Source organism: Sphaeramia orbicularis, chromosome 1 (assembly GCF_902148855.1).
Source record: "Sphaeramia orbicularis chromosome 1, fSphaOr1.1, whole genome shotgun sequence".
Lineage (NCBI taxonomy): Eukaryota > Metazoa > Chordata > Actinopteri > Kurtiformes > Apogonidae > Sphaeramia > Sphaeramia orbicularis.
The window spans coordinates 39742582-39765355 of record NC_043957.1 but is presented as its reverse complement, the minus strand read 5'-3'; the positions used below and the strand labels follow the sequence as shown (position 1 = coordinate 39765355).

General features: G+C 37.7%; 3 protein-coding genes across 6 annotated transcripts in view; 1 reads left to right on the top strand and 2 right to left on the bottom strand.

The window, feature by feature from the left end:
* Positions 1 to 6442: 6442 nt before the first annotated feature.
* Positions 6443 to 7807, bottom strand: LOC115429142 (retinal cone rhodopsin-sensitive cGMP 3',5'-cyclic phosphodiesterase subunit gamma-like). The gene is made up of 3 exons (XM_030148393.1): positions 7696 to 7807; positions 7172 to 7287; positions 6443 to 7072 (listed from the first exon to the last, which is right to left on the bottom strand). The coding sequence occupies exons 2-3, from the start codon at positions 7273 to 7275 to the stop codon at positions 6955 to 6957; spliced, it is 222 nt and encodes a 73-aa protein (XP_030004253.1). The 5' UTR covers positions 7276 to 7287; positions 7696 to 7807; the 3' UTR covers positions 6443 to 6954.
* Positions 7808 to 10492: 2685 nt separating this feature from the next.
* Positions 10493 to 12976, top strand: LOC115429131 (retinal cone rhodopsin-sensitive cGMP 3',5'-cyclic phosphodiesterase subunit gamma-like). Its single transcript, XM_030148384.1, has 3 exons — positions 10493 to 10622; positions 12130 to 12250; positions 12332 to 12976. Exons 2-3 carry the CDS (start codon positions 12141 to 12143, stop codon positions 12447 to 12449), a joined length of 228 nt encoding a protein of 75 aa, XP_030004244.1. The 5' UTR covers positions 10493 to 10622; positions 12130 to 12140; the 3' UTR covers positions 12450 to 12976.
* Positions 12977 to 13777: 801 nt separating this feature from the next.
* rbfox2 (RNA binding fox-1 homolog 2) overlaps positions 13778 to 22774 on the bottom strand; it is a 35028-nt gene continuing 26031 nt past the window's right edge. For 2 of the 4 annotated variants that reach the window (XM_030147993.1, XM_030148013.1), the window contains 6 exons: positions 22500 to 22556; positions 22241 to 22385; positions 21654 to 21699; positions 19086 to 19174; positions 17374 to 17446; positions 13778 to 16312 (listed from right to left, as the gene is read on the bottom strand). In XM_030147993.1, coding sequence (XP_030003853.1) covers positions 16268 to 16312; positions 17374 to 17446; positions 19086 to 19174; positions 21654 to 21699; positions 22241 to 22385; positions 22500 to 22556 — 455 coding nt within the window. In that variant the 3' untranslated portion in view covers positions 13778 to 16267. Of the gene's footprint in view, positions 16313 to 17373; positions 17447 to 19085; positions 19175 to 21200; positions 21238 to 21653; positions 21700 to 22240; positions 22386 to 22499; positions 22557 to 22774 lie in introns of those variants that run through there. The other 2 variants (XM_030148002.1, XR_003936683.1) reach the window with 2 other exon arrangements.

The following is a 22774-nucleotide window of genomic DNA, read 5'->3' as shown; positions in this document are numbered from 1 at the left end:
TCATTAGATACAGGCACTTTTTTAAATGACCAAAAGAATCGTAATAATCATTTAAGCTGTAAGTGAAATTAAAAACAACTAATTTGTTTTTGAGCCAAAAAGTCTCACTTCACTAAAAAGATGTGTGTGTATTAAAGTGACCTGCATATACCATGTTGACATGAGCATTAAGGTCAACACTAATTCTGCAAATTAGGACGTCATTTAGTGTCATAGACTTACTGGATGAATTCTGTGAAACGCACATGTAGCCTTCACAGTATTACCCCCACAGAGTTTAACCCAATTATGAGCATGCAACTCCTGTCATACGTCAAAGTAAAACCTCTTAGAAACTCTTGCTCTTTAACGTCACAACACCCAGCAGAGAGCAAAATGCATTTTTCACATCAAGTGACTTTTATTCATACAGTATATACTAGTATATACTGCTCATTTTGTTTCTCTCAGAATTGGAGCATCTTTAGGTTATAAGAGTGAAGACACATGTGCTTTGCAGTAAATACGGAGGTTATAGCATTCCTCACACAACAGCCTGCCAAAAACAAAACGTGAGCTGGATGGAGAGAAAAATGTAGGAAGTGTCTGACTCCTTGTGGACAAATGTTGAGTGTCCTTTCGCTTATGATTCTAGTTTGTTTTAATTGTGTCTCAGGATTTAAGAGTAATGTACAAACACATTAAAAACAGCTTTTTCACTTCTTTTCCTACAATCCTAATGATTAAATGTGTTCATTTATCCTTTTAGTTACTTTATCTTTGGGATGCTGTCTCCATGGCAATTATTTTTGCAGGCTTTCCAAAAAAAAAAAAAAAAAGTCCCACCTGCTGAACAAGATCAAATGTTCTGATTTCAAACCCTGAAGTCAAACTCTATCAAGTGTGTGTGAGTGGTCAAACCAGGTCACCCTGACTTTATGCTTCTTCTAAGCTGACTTCTTCTCACAGTGACACAGTGATGTAATGCAGGTAAACCATGGGGCCATGGATTATTGGTATTTAGACTGCGGCCACTGTAAAGCTGTCACTATTTCTCAATTATCAGTTACACAACCTTTAACTCTGTTAGGCTCTGACGCAGTATTAGTATTTGAAGGTCTGATACTGGCAGTAGTTCACTTATGCAATAAGTGCATGCAAAATTCACACTTCTCAGGGAGATGAGGACATCCTCTGAGACCAATAAAAGACACCTTTAAGCACAACAAGATTACTGAAAAAATTATTTGACATTTGTGCTGAGAGCACACACATGCATGTGACTACAGTATATTTTTAAATACTTCATATACTAAAGTACTAGTGGACAACTGAGACAATACAAACACCTTTTTTGACAAAAAAATGTACATGCAATGAAAAGAATGTGATTCAACCTGATCTAATGTGTCACTTTTTCTTGTCTGTGATTAGTATGTACAGTCAAACTATCAACAGGTGAGGATTAGTATGATGTCGTCATGGTTACCGTTTCAGACATCGGGGAGAGGTTGGTGTATGGATTTCATGCATTGGCTGTTTACAGCTTATGTCTGTCTGATGTTTATGTCAGGGGTGCACAGAGGACGGGAAAGCCCACTGACGCTTTACTCATCAACATGAGCCCCCTTCATCATTACAGAGAATACAGATCCAAGTCAAAAGAATAAGACAAATCTACCTTCACATGGCATATTAAAATATAGGTAACATTCATTCATTCATTTTCTAAACCTGCTTTATCCTCACTAGGGTCACGGGGGTCACTTGGAGCCTATCCCAGCTACTTATGGGTGAAGGCGGGGTACACCCTGGACATGTCGCCTGTTCATCACAGGGCTGACATATAGAGACAAACAGTCACTCTCATGTCCACAACTATGGGCAATTTAGATTAACTAATTAACCATAACCAGTGCATGTCTTTGGATGTATGAGTAATATTAAGTACAAATTATTTTAAATTATTCTACCCTAAAAAATATTGCTAAACCGTGTGAAATGTGTCAGTGCTAATTTAAATAGGATATACTACCTTATTATTATTTTGATTAATCTGATTTGTGCACCATTAGACTGACAAATAATATTTGTTTGCCGGCATCCTCCTGTGTTTGTGTGTTTTGTCTAGGCCCTATGAGCCAGTCTTGACAGCTTTCTCCAATTTAACATGAATCCACAATTCATGCAAGCATGCTGCCACATTTGGCCTGAAAATTTTGACATGCAAAGACTGAAGTCATTATAAACCATGGTAACTATATATGGCAGGGTCAGCCTTTGTTAGCAGAGCGTCACACATGACTGAGCACACTCTGTGTCGATCTATACTGACCCATATGGACGAGTCCCAATCCTATTACAGCCTGTGAGCTACCGGCTTGTCTGGCCAGCATTAACACCTGACAGGTTTTTCAAGGTTTCGCCATAAGTCTTCTGCCTCACCTCAGCCTACAGAGTTGTTTTTGTTTACCTATATGAGTCTGAGAGGAAATATGTCTATGTTGGTCCGGGGGAGCATGAATAATTGATTGTAGAAAAGAAGCTGTGAGGAGTTCCTGAGAACTGTGAAGACTACACATACATCTTCACCCATGAGATATTATCATCTATGGCTCTGCAAGATAGCATGTTTCCTGAAGCTATGTCTTTAAATTAAACTGAATATTTGGATGAAAATATATGCCAGTACATATGGCAGTAGCCAGAGAGTCATGGTGGTGACTTGACTCGGGTTATTTGAATCCCAAATATGTGATTTCATTAGATCCACTACAGCAGCTCTTCTATTCATGTCCACATGGCAGAGAAAATAAGGCTGCAGATAGTCAGTCATGCACATCCACTCATACTAATGCATGATGCATTCACTAGCAGCCAGTTGTGCCTCAGGACACCGACACATAGTCCAAGACATCTAAAACGAACAAGAGGATTTTAGACTTAACATGTCAGGGAACAAATTGCATTGGCTATGTGAGAATAAAAATCTAAATATACAGAAATTATCAAAATAGGGCACCAAAAAAGTAAACAGTGTAATCTGTGATTATTTCAGTGTAACAGGACACAACTCTACCTCATCATCCTCTACCTACACACAACAGATTCCCTCTTCACTGAGATTCACCCTGAAAACACTTGTCCTGAATATGTATTTATTTCTTATATTTTTTGGTTTTTATTTGCTGTTCACATTATTTATGTGAAGGGCACTGGAGGTTGGTGAATTGGTGAGCATGATAAGAGAACAAGGGTGAAGAGAAAGAGACATTTTTTTGACCAAGCCGCATGTATTCTTGTATGACTGAGGTAGTATTGGGAAAAAAAATCACACACTTAGGCCCATCTATTTATCCATAATCAGAGTCAAAAAGATATGAAAGGAAGAGAAAACCAAGGCCATTCTCACTGAACTACAGCTGTTTCAGCCCCACCATCATCATTACAGCCTCTCTGTTCCAAACAGATGGCATTTGCACACCTTGGAAACTATGGCGGCATTGATCAGATTAACAGTTAATTCAACACTAACTTGGACAGGCAAACCAAAATGTGATTAGCACAAGAACAACTTAATTATCTTACAAGGTAGGTTTTAAGGAACTTACAAATGCCATCACTGGTGAAATCTGTGTATGTATCCTAGTGTACAAGGGATCTTTAAAACTCATGCTGTTGTTACTGATGTGTCTAATTTCTAGTACAAATCTGAGGAATATTTTCATGTAAGAGTCAAAAATCAGTCCATCAAAATCACCAAAACACATGTCCTCTCTTTGCACTTTCCTGTTATTTAGCTGTAGCTTTATGTAGTTATTGTCATTTAAATGCATTATTTATCTTCCAGGTCACAAGCAAGTATTTGTTGGAGTTTTTTCTAATTCATTCCTGTTCAATCAGTAATTTAGTGAGTGAGCTTTATGTATTCTTTTCATATCTTGCAATACAGTCATGTGTAATAGTGTTAAAGGGTTAAGTGCATAGTGATAATGGGATATGTGCAATAGTGTTAAAGGGACATGTATCATGTAATTATGTGTGATGAAAACAGGGATATATGCAATAGAGATTAAGAGTAATGTGCAATACAATCATGTGAAATAGCAACAATGGGATATTTGCAATATAACCATGTGCAATGGTGAAAATGGGGTATTTATAATATAATTCATGTGCAAACCTTAAACAATTTTTGATTGGTGGCTGCCTTGGTCCCCCTGTTTTTGTCTGGTTGTGCACACTGTGTGTTGTTGTTTGATTTTCTTTTTGTATGTCTCAGTTCAGTTATGGTATTATGTTATTTGTAAGTTGTTGCTTTGGTTTTTTTTTCACCTGCCAATGAGACTCAAGATGGAATTTAGCCATATGGTTATAATCTCTTGTATTTACTTGTAAATGTTCATTAAAGGTAGGGTAGGAGATCCTGGAAAAACAGTTCGAGCCAGCTACATTTTGAAAATATACAATTCAAAAGTCCAAACCCCTTTCTTCAGACTTCCCCCCGAAGTCACTCCTCCAGAGTACTGATTGTACTTGCAGAGGGGGGGGGGGGACAAACGGAAGTTGAATTTGAGAGATATGTCACCATTCAATTGTTTTAATGGGCTGGTTAAAATGATTGGATGGTGGGTTTTTTTTCAGTCCTGTCCATTCCACAGGTGACAATTTTTTTATTTTTTTATTTTTTCAGTTAGAGCATTTAATTAATTGGTTGCAATCAGGGTGTGAAGGGGATTTTAAGCTATATAGTAAAAAATGCTCCAGGAAAACATCTCCTACCCTACCTTTAATACAAACTACACCATTTTAAAAATAAATCATTCATTCATTTCTACAGCACTTTTCACAGATAAAATCACATAAAATCACTTTACAGTAAAAACAAGATCGGATTTAGTTTTCTCAAAACAAGTGAGACATGGAGATGGGCCTTTACAGATTCATTACTCATTCTAGATTTACTCCTGGAGCAGATATTCATCCATTTTCTGAACTGTTTAATCGTCGTAAGGGTCGTGGGGGTGTCTGAGCCTATCCCTGCTAAAGTGAAGGTGGGGTATGTCGGGGCCTAAACCTCACGGTGAGAAAGAAGCACAATGAGCTTGTAGAGTTTTAAATTTATTACAAAATGATGTTTCAGGGCGACACGGTGGTGCAGTGGTTAGCACTCGTGCCTCACAGCAAGAAGGTCCTGGGTTCGATTCCAACACCAGTCGACAGGGTGGGACCTTTCTGTGTGGAGTTTGCATGTTCTCCCTGTGTCTGCATGGGTTCTCTCCGGGTTCTCCGGCTTCCTCCCACCATCCAAAGACATGCACTGATAGGTTAATTGGTTAATCTAAATTGCCCATAGGTGTGAATGTGAGTGATTGTTTGTCTCTGTATGTCAGCCCTGCGATGAACTGGCGACTTGTCCAGGGTGTACCCGCCTTCGCCCCTATGTAGCTGGGATAGGCTCCAAGCGACCCCCGTGACCCTAGTGAGGATAAAGCGGGTTCAGAAAATGAATGAATGAATGATGTTTCAAATTTTAGTGAACAACCAACAATAAGCAGCAATGATCAACACACAGATTCAGAGATAAAGTCTCGCTGTTTGCAAACAGGGTGCAGTCTGCTAAGACTGGACCCAGACACACAGATTCAAACAGCCTTTATACTGTGCTGGTCATGTAAACATGTTTACCTACGTTCCATCACATGTCCCTACAGTATCTGGTTTTGATTAGATTCTATTGATTTACTTAGTATAGCAAGTACAAAGTCTAACATCGTCAGAATGACAAGTCTAATATCATCAGAATGTCAAGTACAAAGTTTAGACAAACTGCTTAAACAGGATGAATCAGCAAAAAATCATTTTTCCTCCACAGGGTACACCCAGGATGTGTCACCAGTGCATCGCAGAGCGGACTTTTACACAAAGAAGAACATTTTAAACCGACCAAATGAATGTCTGTAGATGGTGGGACCCATGCACGTTGGCAGCGGAGTGGAACCCAGGAGCTCCTTCTTGTGAGGCGATAGTGCTAAACGCTGCACTGCCGTGATACCCAGGAACACCAGTCTCAGCGGTCCAGTGAAATGTTGAATATATGTATTTTTCTTACTGTGTTTCCAGTTTGACTCTGCTTTCATTTCCTCTCTGTTTCTCTCTCCAATGAACCCACCAACTCAAGCTGTTAATGAGGTGGCAAAAGGTTCTGATGTTTGTTATTTTTATGATAGCTGCGTGAGGCATCAGTCTGCGCTCTCTTTAAAGGCTCGAGCAGCTAATTGGTGCACTGACACAAATGCACATTGGTATCTGGAGGCTCGACAAACACACACACACACACGCTGTGCCATCAGCAAACATCTCCAAATAGCACAATAGCGCTGACTGTTCACACTTGACTGAACAGGTTTCTTAGTTATTTAAAACCTCCAGTCGTTGTGGTAATAAAACGAGAACACAAGAATGCTTATTAAAATATGAACATTTATTGTGCAAATGGAATCATTCTTTACTTTTACTGACAAAGTAGACAGGCTTGGTTGAATTTACAGAACAGCAGAGTTCACTGTAGACCTTCACATAAAAATAAATCTGATTCGGATAATACACAAATAGACTTCACTGTTTATTCACAATTAGCAGCTTCAGGAAGAGGTAGGGAAATCAGATAAACACATCTGTACTCAGCTCGAGCGGTGCTTTACTTCTTTGTTTTTGGAATGCTATGCTCAAGAGCTGCCTGTTATTCTGAGATTTGGGGGTAAGGGGCAAGGGTGAAGGAAAGTAGGAAAGGACAAGAGGAAATGGTGGAGGGCGGGGGGGGGGGGGGGGGGTAAAGTGCATTTTACAAGACACTGCTCTCCATTTTTCTTCAGGTGGAATCTCTAAATCCCTCTAAAATCCTGGCTCATACTGAAAAGCGGTGGCCTAATCAGCGTATAACGAACACTGGGGTCAAAATCAGACGGCTGAGGTCTAAACAATTCCATATTTCGCCAGGTCGCTCAGCTCCATGTCTCCAAAGGCTTCCCATGGGCAGACCACTGTGATGTCTGTGCCGAGACCCTCCATGCCGGGGATGTCGTCTCCGAACCTGAGTTAAGGAGAAAAAACACATATGAGTATAACCTGCAGGAGTGAAAGTAGACTCAAATATCAGATGGATGAGTGTCATATCTCAAATCCATCTCACCCCTTCTGGCCTGGCTTAGGGGCTTTGCTCTTGAAGGTGCGCATGGCCCTCTGCTTGAATTTGGGAGGTGCCCTCTTGTCAGCGGGAACAGCGACGTCAGCCATTGTGTTTATTTACTGAAAAGAACAAAATTGCAGACAAAATGTGATCATCATGACAGAATTACTCTTTAGGCTGAACAACAAAACCTTAACAGGGTACCCTTTACCAAACACAAATGCATTAATCCTTATGGGTGTTTGGGCTTGGAGCAGTATCATCAAGACATCAAACACAAACAGTTGCTCAGAAACATTACAAAGCATTTGCAGGAAAAACTCTCAGGTCTCATCTCACCCCCACTTCTGCAAAATACTGAGGGGAAAACTGCAACCATTACTCTGCCTTTTTTTTCTTCGTCTTCTTCTGTGAGGGATTTGTTATAAGAACAATACTTCTGAAGTGTCCCATCTTACAAAAGCTGTAAAAGCCTCAGGTTCTTAACGCCATGTACCAGAGTTGAGAAAATTGCAGTTTCATCTTACCTTTTGTTAAAGTCTTAAAGTGCTTTTCTGATGGTGTCTGATGAGCCGGCGGGTTTCTCGCTTGTGGTAGTCCTTTCTCTATCTCCCTGTCCCTTTTTAAAGTCCTCTGAGCTCTCTAATCCCCTCAGATGCTCATTCTGTCATTCCTTCATGTGCCAAGTTAACCACAGCTTAACCACAAATAGATGAGGAACAGAATAACGAGAAATAAATACAGGGAGTATTTCAGGACAGACGTGTCAGCATGTGAACTGCACTGAATAAGAGATGTGTCATTGACAGAACATAGTGAGTCATGGTAATTTATCTGTAGCAACTCACCATACATATACCTTATATTTAGAGATTTGGGTTTTTTTTTTTTACATTTTCTGGAGTACAAGCCAAGTCAAAATAAAATATGAATGGCATAATGAATGACAACAGAATGTAATGCTTTGCAAATCTCATACACTCATATATTACTGTATTATATATCTCATGAAACTGAGAAAATGCACAATTTTAAGTAATAAATAAGGTCATTCTGATGGCAGAAACACATGTCCAAAAGGTAGGGATGGAGGCACCTGAAGGCTGCAAAAGTATCTGTTATTAAAAAACAAACGGCTGGGGGAACAGTTTGCAAATAAATAGGTCAATTAACGACAGGTCAGTGTCATGAGCGTGTATAAAAAGAGCATTTTAGGAAACTAGAGACTGGCAGAGGTTCCCCAGTCTGAAAACTTCATCTACATATTATGGAACAATTTCTGAAATAATATTCCTCATCATAAAAACGGTAAAGACTTTCAATATGTTATCACTTACAGTATGTAATATCATCAAAGCAAACAGAAAATCTAAAGGAATCTGTGCACAAGAGAAAAGACCAAAAATCAAAAGAGGATACCCATAAGTGTAATGAAAATCACTGCATGGGCTCAGGAACAGGAACACTTCCAGAAATCATGGTCAGTGAACACAGTTTGTGGAAGATACAAAGAAGAATGTTTGGAGATGTCTTGCTGTCATCAAATTGAATATTACCTTGTTGTCGTTGTTTTTTTTAATGGAAAATTTTCTGATACATTTTTTGATATGTTTTCTATTATTTATTACTATTTATTTTTTTCAGGTTATTACAGATGACACAGCACAAAGTATTGCAAAGCCAATCTGGTGTCAGTGTTGACAAATTTCATGCCATATGCTTAACAAAGTAACTCCCAATCTGTTCATTCCCTAAGCTGACAGACTATAAGTACCTTCAAGAAAACATATCGTGCTGAGGACCTCATTTTTAGGAAATCCCTTCATGCAAATTGTAAACATAGTCTGCTCTGACATAGTCTGCATGTTGATCTGGGACATATGACGTAAAAGGAGAGAAGTGCTGAGCCTCAGCTTTTCAGTCACTTCTCAGACAAATAAAGACCACTTATCCTTTTCTCTGTACCAGGGGCTGAGGTTAAAGCAGAAGAACAGGGGTGGTAATGGCTTATTTTAATAAACACTTTTCAATGTGGGTGAAACAAAGAGACTGAGGCTCATGAAACAGTGAATATACACTGATTTACCACATGGATAATTACCTACTAATAGTCAGAGATGTGTGTGGAAGCTCTTTACTCTTTGTGAACTGAATGTATTGTTTGCATTTATTTATGTACAGGGTGGGGAAGCAAAATTTACAATGAACATTTAGTTGTTTTTTTCTCAGCAGGCACTACGTCAATTGTTTTGAAACCAAACATATATTGATGTCATAATCATACCTAACACTATTATCCATACCTTTTCAGAAACTTTTGCCCATATGAGTAATCAGGAAAGTAAACGTCAAAGAGTGTGTGATTTGCTGAATGCACTCGTCACACCAAAGGAGATTTCAAAAATAGTTGGAGTGTCCATAAAGACTGTTTATAATGTAAAGAAGAGAATGACTATGAGCAAAACTATTACGAGAAAGTCTGGAAGTGGAGGAAGCAACAAAAAACGTACCAAAGCTTTTATTAAAGCTCTCAATTCCAAAATTCTAAAGGATCCAACCAAATCCATGAGAAAAATGGCAATTGAACTTGAGGTAGACAACAAGACTATTAGAAATGCAGTAAAATATGATTTGAAGTTAAAATCTTACACAAGAACACCAAAACACTTGTTGACAACAGCAACAAATCCAATTTTAGCAGTTTTTGGGAATCATGTTTATGGCCGCCTTCTAGCCCAGATCTAAACCCTCTGGATTCTGCTATTTGGGGCGTTTTAGAACATGCTACCAATAGAACATCACTCAGCAATGTTGACTTTCTTAAAGATACTATTAAAGAAGAATGGGAGAAGTTGTCACCCGAATATTTGAGGAACACTTGCGCAAGTTTCAGGAAGCGTGTGAAGGCAGTTATTGAGAAAGAAGGAGGACACATAGAATAAAAACATTTTCTATTATGTAAATTTTCTTGTGGCAAATAAATTCTCATGACTTCCAATAAACTAATTGGTCATACACTGTCTTTCAATCCCTGCCTCAAAATATTGTAAATTTTGCTTCCCCACCCTGTGCATATATTGTAGTATTATATATTGTATTATTATTAGTAGTAGTAGTAGTAGTAGTAGTAGTAGTAGTAGAAGTATAATACCTTGAGCTCAGTTATTTATTTAAATGTTATTCATTGACTCCAAACAACTCATGTTTTTCACTAAATCCAGATGACATTTCCTGGAGGTCATTCATTATGTAAGTCTGCCAACGTCTTGACAGAGCGTGACTCAGTGATCCCCCATCTCTGAACTGTACATCTTTTGAGCTTGTAATCTATTGCAGGAAACATGTCAGGGGGATTATCAGAGGGGTATTTAAGAAGACAGCAGGACACTTCAGACCGACATACCTGAACAGGAGAGACACCTGCAAGAAGCCGTTTGTGCTACTGCAAAAACCGGTAAGAGCACTTTTTTTTTTTTTTACCTTCTTTAACATTAACTTGTGGGTAATGGTGCCAGCAAGAAAAGTCTTTCTCTTTGTTTTAAACACATTAACCTTTAAAAGCCTTGGACTGTCTGCTTATTAAATCATCAGAAGTCTGCTGCATGTCCACTGTAACATGGGACAATTAACAAACCTTAATATAAGGAAAGCTTTAAGAGCTTATATTTACACAACATTGTTTTATTAAAACATTTATGTGCATTATGAAGAGGAGGAGTTTCCTTTAATGGTTGTAATTTTTGACATGTAGTGAAGTTAATTTTCCTACATGATCAATATTGTGAATATTTATATTATCCTCTGAATATTTACAAATATCTCATCTTATTCTTTTTGAAAGTGGACATGAATATGAAAGTACTGATTTTGTGTACACAAAAAGTAGAATTTAATGTTGAATCTTTTAAATCTAAATGGAATTTTGATTTACAGAGAAAGCAGACATATTAAACACATATTAAAAATCAAACAGAATGTGTAATAAAACCAAAGTAAAATGTTTAAAAAAAAAACTTAAAAAACAAACAAACAAAAAACAATACAATAGAAATGATGTAGTAGTTGTTTAGCAATTTCATGATACATCTTCTATCTTTGTTGAAATAAATTTGATAGTGTTAAAATATATGTAATTCATCTGCAGTGTTGAATTTGTGTTGATGTATGTTTAAAAAAAAAAAGTGCTGATTTGCCTTGAATTCAATTGTAAACTTTGTATCTAAAGAGACCAAACATACTGTAAATAAGAGAACATCATTTTTTAAATACAGAAATACAAATCTACTTTAATCACTTTGTGTTTGAGGTGGTACAGGTTCTATTAATTATGCTGACAGTGACTTGGAAAACACTGTAGATCAGTGTTCTTCTTATTTAATATTATCTTTATGCATTAATATGTCATTCACTACAAGCTAAGGCTGTAGCCAAATTCGCAATTAGCGTATAAAAACACGAGAATGTAAAATAATAATAAAAAAAACCTAAAAAACATTTATCTGAGATGTTTCAAATTCACAAACCCACAACGCAGTTTATTCAAAGCAGATACTGAAGAGTCCAGAACACCGTTAAGATTCTTGTCAAATAAGACCTACTCACTGAGGTCAGATTAAAGTACAGGAGAAATTAGGTGTTCAGTACAAAATCTTCTTACACTCGGGTCCATTATTTGCAGCGTGTGTGTGTTGACTTCAGGCCAATTATGGAATGAGGTTAACTTAAAGATGCTTTAAGAGTACAGGCTGTAACCTGGCCAAGAATAATCTGGTAAAAGTCAAGGGTTGAAAATAGATTAAGCTGTTTGTATAACAGGGCTTTAAGAAGCTGTATGACAGCGTCAATAATTTAGCCTAATCCCACAGTGTTATATCACCCAGGCATGGGGCAGTAAGGGCTTAAAGAAATGGGAGGGGCAGAGGGTCTCAGACATTAAGACTAATTAAACTCACTTGTTTCAGAAACATAAACAATGGCAGACACAGCCGTCGCAGCTCCCGCCGACAAGAAGGCACCTCCCAAGTTCAAGCAGAGGGCCATGCGTACCTTCAAGAGCAAGGCCCCCAAGCCAGGCCAGAAGGGGTGAGGAGAACTTAAAGTCACAGGTCATATCAATTAAACTAAATGATTCCCAGGAAATTAAGAGTCATTGTTCTTCATCAGGTTCGGAGACGACATCCCAGGCATGGAGGGTCTCGGCACAGACATCACAGTGATCTGCCCATGGGAAGCCTTCGGTGACATGGAGCTCAGCGACCTGGCGAAATACGGAATTGTCTAGAAACCCTCTCGTGTCTTCAGCACAAATATTATACCTCCTTGCATTATTTTCCTCAGTCCTATCCCAATTGCCACCTTTACTTTCCTAAACCTCCAAAAGTACCTGACCCGATGTCTGTTGTGTTAGGCAAGTGTGGAATTTGGGGGGGGGGGTGGATTACACAAAAGATGATCTATGAAATGACCAAAATGGCAAGTATGATTCTATAATGAATATATTGAAATTAATCTATATATATATATATATATATATACTTCACTGAGGCACAGTAACTTCAAACATCCCAACTGGCTTAACTTCCTCTTGTTACTGTTAATCAAAAGGTACATTTTGCTCCTATCTCCTGCCTTTATCGGTTTCCTGCCATGACCATCCCTCTTTGGAGATATTCCTTTTTAATGTACAGCTATTATTGATGCAAAGATATTTTTATTTTTATGAAATATGATTGTAAATGTGTACACCTTTTCAGTAGGAATGGGAGTCACAGAGAAGTAGAGCTGTCAATAAATATTTTCCCCAAGAAAGTCTGTCTTTTCATTTGTAAAATAAAACATATACAAAACATTATGGGTTTAAGCACAAAATGGCAACTAGATGTTTACATCTACTTGATAAAAGATGAATAATTCTGCAGGTAATGAGCCAGATATTTCTCATTAGAGCTTAATGATTGAAAATACAGAAACTCCTATTAAACGCTCCATGTCCATTTGCTAAAATGATTAATTTTTCTACAGTGAAAATTGTGCTTAAGATCATTTCAGCTGCCCCCATGTGGCCAAAATGTGTTCGATACTGTCATTAGATCTTTGGTATCAGATGTTTAAGGGATTTTAAGTAAGGAATTCCACTGGCACATTCCGTTGATCTAGACCACACCAGGTTCACTACATAATATCCAAAGAAAACAACCCGAAACTTTGATCACAACAAAACATTTTTATATAAAACATTTTATATGGACATTCAATAACAAAAAACATAATGGCAGTCAAAGGGGATACTGACATGACAGAGGGAGAGGACCGGTCCTTGAGAAACCATAGCAACTATGATGAATGGCCACACAGTTTACTATAATACAGCGGCAAGAAAACCATGACAGGAAAATGAAGCCGTCACATGTTGGATTGTGCAGCAGCCATTTTGTTTGTCAGCAGGGCTTTTTGCCAAACGGCACTGTGCTCTTCGTTGTTAACTAGCTTCTAATGCTAGCTGCCTGTCATTCTCCAGAGAGTTTAGTGGTAAAGAGGAATGCAACTGGGCTCTGCTGCTCAGAAGTCAAATATGAAAGACACAAGATCATGCAAAACTATTTTTTTTTAAACTTGACAATATCGCTCATGCTGGTTTATCCATGCCTTCAATGGCTCCATTAAGTCCATCTTTGTGTATTTTGTGTAGCACTTTTCACAATTGGGAACCAGAACGTGCCGGGAACTTTTAGCATCTTTGGCTAGGTTTTCTCTTTTTTTCCGTTATGTCCAGAGCACATTCTATATTAATATGAAGATATTTTTAAAAGAAATGTTACATGTCATGACTTAAAAATCAAACAGCAGCAACATTTAATAGAAAAAAAAATCTTATTGTCCTGCATGTTCTTCCACATATAAGAGGAAACAACGGTATCTGTGAAATTAATGGTTAAAAAGCATAACAGCCCAATTTTACACACACACCTTAGATCATATCCCACAATGACATGTTTCACTGTTTTGGAATATTAACCTGTGTATGGGTGATGAGAACTTTTTTTTTTTTTTTTTTTTTTTTTACTGGATATTTCACACAAACTCAGCGTGACCACATCAGTCAGTCAGATAGATTTCGACACTGAAATGTTAAGGAGCCTTAAAAATCAAAACAAAACAAAAAAATTCAAGCAAAAAAACAAGGGAAAAAAACAAGAATGCAATTGGGTTTAACCAAAGTGCTACAGGCCTATCCATTCATCCAAATGTCTCAGTCACCTGTGAAGATATACACACACTTTAAAAAAAAAAAAAAAAAATCCAGCCATTCCTGTATATTCTGAAATATAATAAATGTCATGCTAGTGGATCCTATCACCGACCAAAAACAAACAAAACAAAAGCCTGGGCTGCCTGAAAGTTTGATAGTGTTTCATGCATACCTTTTGTCTGTCGATCAGTATGCCCTGGCTCAAGAAGTTTACTCCCAAATGGAAAAAAAAAAAAGAAAAAAACAAAACACCTAGATATTTAAAAAAAAAACAAACAAAAAAAACAAGGTGAATCAAAGTAAATAAAAGACAGCAATAGAATTATCAAAGATAATGATCATATAACAATAACAAAGGTAATATATTTATACATACGGCAGAAAAATGTGCTTTCTACAAATCTTTGGAACAAAAACAAAAGCAAAAAAAGCCACATTTGGAAATACAGAATACAATGGTATAGAAATATGCACAATAGTAAGGTGTTTTGCATTTAAATATTTTCTATTAACTCACTGACAGAATCTCACTTGCTCAGTAATCGGTGCTGACAGCATCTCAAATACATCTAAAGTGTTTGTTTTTTTGTTTTTTTTCCAGGAAGACTCATTTAATGTTGGACTTGCTCTATAAAAGGTGGAGCATGAGGGGGAAATCCAAATAATAAATCTCTATATTAAAGGATCAACAAATACTTAAACCTCAGGGTTGCGAGTGGTGACTGGATGGCTTTAGGTCAGATGTTAAATCAACCGTATGAAGCCACGTTTCAGTGTAGTGTGTTGCACTTTCGTAGTGTTGCACTGTGGCTGCGCACGTAGTGAAATCTGTGCTTGAGCAAAATAACATGAGTAGAATATTTTTCAAATTGAAATGCTAGTTTTCTGATTTTAACCCCAAGGTTCACTGTGGAGTCTCTTTACATCAGTGTCTGCTGTGTAGCGGAGTCAAACAAAATAATGGTTGTAATAATAATGATAATAATGATAATAATTACAATAATAATAATAATAATAATAATAATAATAATTTGGTAATTTTTTCTCTAAACTAATTTCTTTGCATATTATAATTTAAGTTTAAAGGTTCACCATTTCCACATACTAAGAAAACTTGAGGTAAGGAACAGCTCTAATAACCCTCCCACCGTCAGCTTTCGGACGTGATTTCTGTAGCGTAATAAACCACTGCACTCTCTCTCTCTCCAAGCCGCCATACTCAGTATCCCTTAAACCAGAACATAGCAAGAAAGGAAATCCTCTCATTTCTATCAGCCCACACAAGGACATACAAAATCCATCAGTGGGTGTTTTATCATCTGGTTCAAAATGTTTTAGGTGCTCTTGTTTTTTTTTTCCAGAAGCACCTTCCTACTTTCTATCACTCCAATGTTGTATGGACTCTGGTTTTTTTCCTTATATGTTGAGTGTGTGCAGGCCACACAGCACTCAGCTCATTCTCATCCATGGGCAACAGCTGTTTAAATGTCACTTATCCTTACACAGCCTTTGGAAGAACATCTGGGCTCCATCCCAAGTTTTGTGCTGCTGAGTGCTGAAGGAACAAGGGGGGACTATAATACAGCCGTGCAATAAGGAAGATGGCCATTTTAAGTCTTTTTTTCTTCTTTTTTTTTTAAATGCAGAGGTCATCCATCAGTCTTTAATACAGCATTCCTCTATTTCTGTAGTAGCGTATATAAGAAAAAGTGGGGGTGGGATCTGAAATATCTTTGTTGTGGACGATTCCACACTTTAAAACTGGGTGCAGTTCACCTCCACGACAACAGAGGGAGCTCTTTCAGAGTAATTCAATGGAAGAGAGGAGCTCCTGGTAAATGTAGTGTCCTTTAATAAGGGGCGAATCTACTGTAGCCTCCCCTGTACAGTGTGGCCTGTAAAAACACAAGAAAAATATTTAATAAAGAATAAATACAGGTAAAATATTATTAAACATGTTTAAATAATAACCGTAGGCTATGTAATAATAGTATGTAAATAATAGTATATTTCGTACATCACCTCTTTTTAAATTTTTTTATTTATGTCAAATATTTTCTATTTTTACATCCGTTTCTACTTATTTATCATTGTTACCATGGAAAGTTGCAACCAAATTTAATTGTCCTCCACTGTACAATGACACTAAAGGAATTCTATTCTCCACATGAAACATCAGGTGATCCTATTAAGACAGGGAACGTGTTATTCTTGTGTTTTAATGATCAGTGTTTGACCATAGAGACAATGCTCTGGACTAGGGCATCAGTCTAAGATGACTGCTCGGCTAAATTAAAAAAAACAGATTTCAGACAATCAACATTTTCAGTCAGAGCAGCAAATAAACAGAACTCAATTCCTGCTCACATCAGAGAAAGCACAAGCCTCTGTATTTTTAAAGCAACACTTAAAACACAGCTAAAGACAAACCAATCATATAATCTAAACTTCTGTATGGACCCAACTGTTTTCCAATACATACAATATTGAATGTCAATAGATTATTGTCCATTCTGCTACATGTATTATTTTAATTGCAAACATCTGTCCGCCCAGGTACTGTAGATGAATTAACTCTCTGGCTGGATGGTTGTGCTATGCATGGTCCCTGTAACATAAACTAATAAAATGAACCAAAAATGAAATTATTTCCTTAAAATAAAGTCTAATGCTTGTCCACACCTGTCCTTAGTTGCTTAAATGCTCCATAAAGAATCGAATAATTAATCCATGCCTTAAAAAAACCCTGAAAATAATTCCGTCCTTTCTGTTACATGTGATACTATGACAGGAATAAATTGACTTCAGACTGAGCACTACACACACAAGAAACACTATAGGTGCAAAAGTCTAAAGAGATGGGTGGTTTTTCCATGGGATTTGTGAACATTCAAGAGTAAATGGACTGCGTTAACACCAGGCTTAGTCTAAAATATTGAAACACAAATGGACTTACCATGGCTCCAACACCATAGGCAGCTGGGGCCAGTGCAGCATGGTAGGGATCTGCTGTATAAACACGTCCGTAGCTATAAAAAAAACAAATGGAAAATGTATTAGCAGACAGTATGTGAAACGTAATAAGAGTAGAAAGTGTAACTCCTATGGGTTTTAACAGAAGGATAAAGGTTTAGTTCTGCTTACACAGTGTTGATATGTATCAGACACTTAAATCTGGTTAAAAATGCCACAGAAGTTTAAATACATTAAATTTAATCCTGAGATGTGGACATTTTTTTCCCCTCAAGAATTGCAGGTAATTACAAATATAAGTAGTATATGTGAGAAATAGCTGATTTTCCGGAGAGATATGATCATTAGAGTGACTTTGGTTAATACATATTTTGCCAACATGTAACTGCAAGTACAAAATATAAGATTCAGAAGTAGGTTTAGAGCTAAAACATGAAAAATCTAGAGTTTTATTCATAAGAACGTGACTCAAAATGACGAAAACAAAATAAAAGATAAATTAATTTAGGTTTCAGGTATACATTGACCTCATCCTGTGTCCTTGAACTGGTTTATCAGACTGATACCATTCCATATATTAATAAATATGGTGTACAAAGTTTATTTGAGGTGTGTTTGTTTGCGTGTTCTTGATATATTATTTTAGTTTATTTATTTAACCTGTATTTCACCAGGTAAATCGATTGAGAACCAATTCTCATCTCTACTGACGAGAGGCAGCAGAATGAGGCATATTATACAAAAAAACAATAATTGTAGACAAAACCACTCATCAAACAATTAAAAACATGAAGACTACTCCCACACAATATATAGATTTAATCTTTAATTATTCTGAATTTCATTTCATAGTTTTGTTGATTCTTATTTATTTCCATGTGCACTGCTTACTATGTATATAGTTTCTTTGTTATACTTGTTTTTGACTTATTTCCTTCATTTAATTAATTTTGTTTGCTTATGATTGTGTATCAATATTAGACACTGCAAATACTTTTTTTATTTCAAGTCTTTGGGGAAGCCCACAATAAACCACTTTAGTTTCTGGCTTCCCCGGCATGTCTTTTATTGTTATTATTATTATGTTTTATTGTCTTGTATACATGCAAATGAACAATAAACAATATTTAATACATATATATCCTCCTGAGAACCCGTAAGTAAAGGTTTTGGCTTTTTTTTTTTTTACATAAAATAATTGCCTTGTTTGGAAACAACATGATGCAGTTTTTTTCAGATATATATTTTGAATTTTTTTTAAGGAATGTCTTTTGCAGTGAACTGTGTTTTGTTTTTTCTTAAGTACACTACAGAGGACAAAAAAAGCAGGATATAGATCTCCTTGTTATATATCATGTATATACAACAAGGGGGAAAAAAATATTTATATATATTATAGTTTTTGTTTAGCTTATTCTTTTGTTTTTGGTTTCTCTCTTCTTTAATATGGAAACCGTGCATTACCACTAATAAGACATTATACAGAATTTTTGTGACCTCAGAGGCCTATTTAATGGTTTCCAAGGCTGAATAGTTACAAAATAAATGTGCATAGGACTCAGTAGCCATTTTCTTTTCTTTTTTTTTGTTTTTCTTAGTAGTTGACGGCCATGTTCCAAACTAGCTGCAAAGATCCGGACACATTCCGGTGTTCTGTCAGAAGAGTCTTGAATATGCAGTGAACAGCCCACTCACCTGTCACTGTAAGCTGCTGCTGCGGCCGCTGCTGCTGCGGGAGTCGCTACCGCAGCTGGCTGGGCGTAACGATACGCTGCATAACCACCCTGTGATGAAGCCATGTAGAGGGGAGAGACATGGAGGACAGCGAGAGGGAAGGGGGCGGCGTGGGCGATAAGAGGAGAAAGAGAAACAATGAAGAGGTGGGTGGGACAAAGTAGAAAGACAGAGTAAATTCTTGTTAAAAAAAAAAAAAAAAAAAAAAAGGGTGCTGCATTTTTCACTATATTCTAACAGACTAGTGGTGAATCTAAAGGGTTACATTGTGAGGAAAAACTGTTGAAAAGAGAGTGAAAGATTAACAAGCAGACAGTCAGCAAAACTGGCTAATCTGGTGCAGTACGGCATTCACAAGGATGTAGCTCAGGCTCTGTGTGGGTCTCTTCCTCCATGACTAACCCAGAAAAATTATCTTTAATGGCACATAATGAGGTTTACTGTTTGTATTGCTCCCCTGCGCACCATCCAAGTGCATTATCCTGTCTTTTGTGAGTCGGACATGGAGGAAGAGAGCGTTCATACCCATAACTGTGCCCCACCCCAGTTCCCCTACCAAAAACATACAGTTAAAGAAAGGGGAGGGGGTGGCAAGATGATTGTGTCATTATACATGTTGGATGAACAGCTGATGAATGGACACACAAAAAAAAAGAAAAAAAAACTACAGGTGTAAGAAGACAGTCAGCCAGATCAGATTAAAAAGGGCACACACACACGCTCACATGGCCAGCGACCAATCACTGACACACACAGCATGCTTTCCCAAACTCGGAACGTACATTGTATTAGGCCAAACATCCCTATAGATGAATAAAAAAAACAAACACACACCACTGCATTCTACCCTAAAGGATAAGTCACGACCAAGTCCCCACATTCAGGACCACACAGTTGCTGCTATGGGAGGAAGGCTGGACTGGGGAGGTGGGGTAGGAGAAGGGGTGGAGGAAATAAGAAGAGTGGTGGAGGAAAAGGAGATAGAAAGAATAATGAAGAAAGAGCAGGTAGGAGAGGGATACAAACTAGGAAAGAAAAAGATCATAATGAAAGGAAACAGAGAAAGATTAACTTCCAGTGTCATCCAGCTCTGACTTTTTCTTTATAAGGTCAAGAAGTTTGTAAAAGATTTTTCTTGCCTACAGAGGAATAAAAGGTAGAACAAAGAGATAAAAGAGATGAAAGAATCTGGGACTAAATAGGGGGTTTGTAGAGGGAAGAAGAAACAGGTGGGAGGGGGAAAGGTGGGGTGGGGTGGGGGGCTCAAGGAGGAGTCAGCCTTGTAAGTATGTCTGCATGCCGACATTGATTCAGTTAGCATGCCACAGGTGAAACAGATAGGGAGATTCCTGGAAGGGGTCTGAAATAAATACTGTTTGTAAGACTATTCTTGCCCTACATTTTCTTGTCTGTACTGGATCAAATCCAGAGTTGTGTCTTATTGTTCGTGTCCTTTTTTATGTGTTGACAATATATAATGTGGGTAAATTTATTTTATTGACATATATATTGTATGCACATGTTATGGAAGTGCAAATACAAGATGTATATGTTTAAGTTTATGTGCCATATTTGGTACCTCCTTATATTTAGTCCAGGTCCGCCAGTTTAAGTCACAGTCTTTTTTTGTAACTAAATTGTGCTTCAATGATTTTTAATTTATACTGTTGACTGGTGTTGGGTGTTAGATGTCTGGTAACGTGGGGATGATATTAAAAAAATGCATTGATTTTTCACCCTGAAGAAAAAAGTACCCTGGTGTACTGAATAAAAACCGCTGGCCAGTTTTATCAACACGACTACAGTTGGACTAAAATTCCCAGTGCAGATCTATGGTAAAGTATTAACACTGCACCAAATTTACACTAAAAATTATATTCTTGTCTCCTGCAAACATTTTGTGAATGTTGTTTTCTCCCCCTTCCGCAACTCCACCCATGTCAGAATCCAGTGAGTTAGTAGAAGAAGACAGAGAAGGCATTTCAATCTCAGATGGTAAATAATGTCTAGCAGCACGCAGTCATTGGAGACGAGGAGGATGCACACTGGCTCTCACACAGAGTGTGTAAACCCTACCTGGGGCAATCTGCCACTAATGTCCTGAAACACTAGTCTACAGAGAGAACAGAAACAGCTATTGTCAACCTGGTCACACACGCACACACACCAATACACACACTGACGCACTTATAATCACATTGGTACAAACTAACTCACACAATGCACAGAGACAAACCCAAAAGGAGCCTACTCATGAGTGAAAGTGTGTGCTGGGTTGCAGAATGCTTATATTTCTTTGTGGAAAAATCATACTTTTTGCTTGTGATGGTGATATTTGTAATAGTGTTTTTCAATCTACTTTAAGAATAATCAGATAATATAATACCTTGGTATGAAAAAAAAGCAAAGACACTCAAAAGTACACATCTCCATGGGTTTGGCCTGTGACATCTCACACTTGAAAACCCACAGGCAGAGGGGGAAACGTAAGGAGGTGTGAGGCAGTAGAGGAGAGAGAGGCATACTTACATAAAGATCAGCGGCACCGTAAAAACCATCCTGATAGGCCATCACACTGAGAGACATGAGAAAGGAAGGAGGGGAAAAGAGAGGATCCAGAGGAGCGGTGGTGGAAATGTCCAAACAAATAAACAAAAACAAAAAAGGGTGTGATGCGCCACCATGTGGGCATTACAGAAGAAAAAGAGTGACAATTAGAGAGAGGTGAGAGAATGGTGCCAAACAGATTGTGAAAGAGAAGAGAGAAGAAGGGTGAGAATATTACACACCGTGCAACATGCAAGAAAAAATACCACCTCTTTGTATACAAATGCATTAATGCTTTGAGTGGTACTACTGCTGTTTAAGACTAACACTAAGAAACACAACTAAACTTGACTTTAATAACGATCTGGATAATATGTTTTGAGGTACAAGGAAATGGTATTTATCTCCATAAAACTATCCACATCAGTATTATCTCAATATAAATATAGCAAACACACAACATGCATAATTCTAAAGTCCTAGCGTAACTCGGTGATTACATGCATTTTAGAAGGCAGACTGCATTTCATAATAAGCATCATGTTGTGTTTAGGTTTGTGTTTGTTTACCCAGGGTAGGTAGGGATGGCAGGTTGCGGCACAGCTGCTCTGACGGCGCTGTAGACGGGCCGGGCACGACCCCGGAGATGAGCACCTCGAAAGGTTGCAGCGGTAGAGGCGGCAGCTGCTGCTGCTGGGTACGGAAATCCCGGTACTAAGAGAGAGAGACAGACAGGGAAGCGATTCTCAAAATGCTTTAAGGTTACAGTTTTATTTTGTACATCCTGTCTCCACATATTACGTCTGACTAGGATACTTGCTGTCGTACCTGTATAGAGCTCAGGACTGTACATAGCTCCGACCATCGGACTCAACTTCCAGCCAGCTAAAGAAAATAAGAAAGAAAGGAGTTTAAAGGAGGAGAATCAGTGAAACAAATTGGCTTTCACGTTGGGATCTGGATGTACTGAATATGTTTCTGTATCTAACTTATCACAGGAACATACTGTAAACAAGGCTGCACAATACACAGTATGTCCTTTTAGTATTGGCATTACAAGGACATGCAACGTCAAGTAAGGACACATCATGCAATAACTTTTT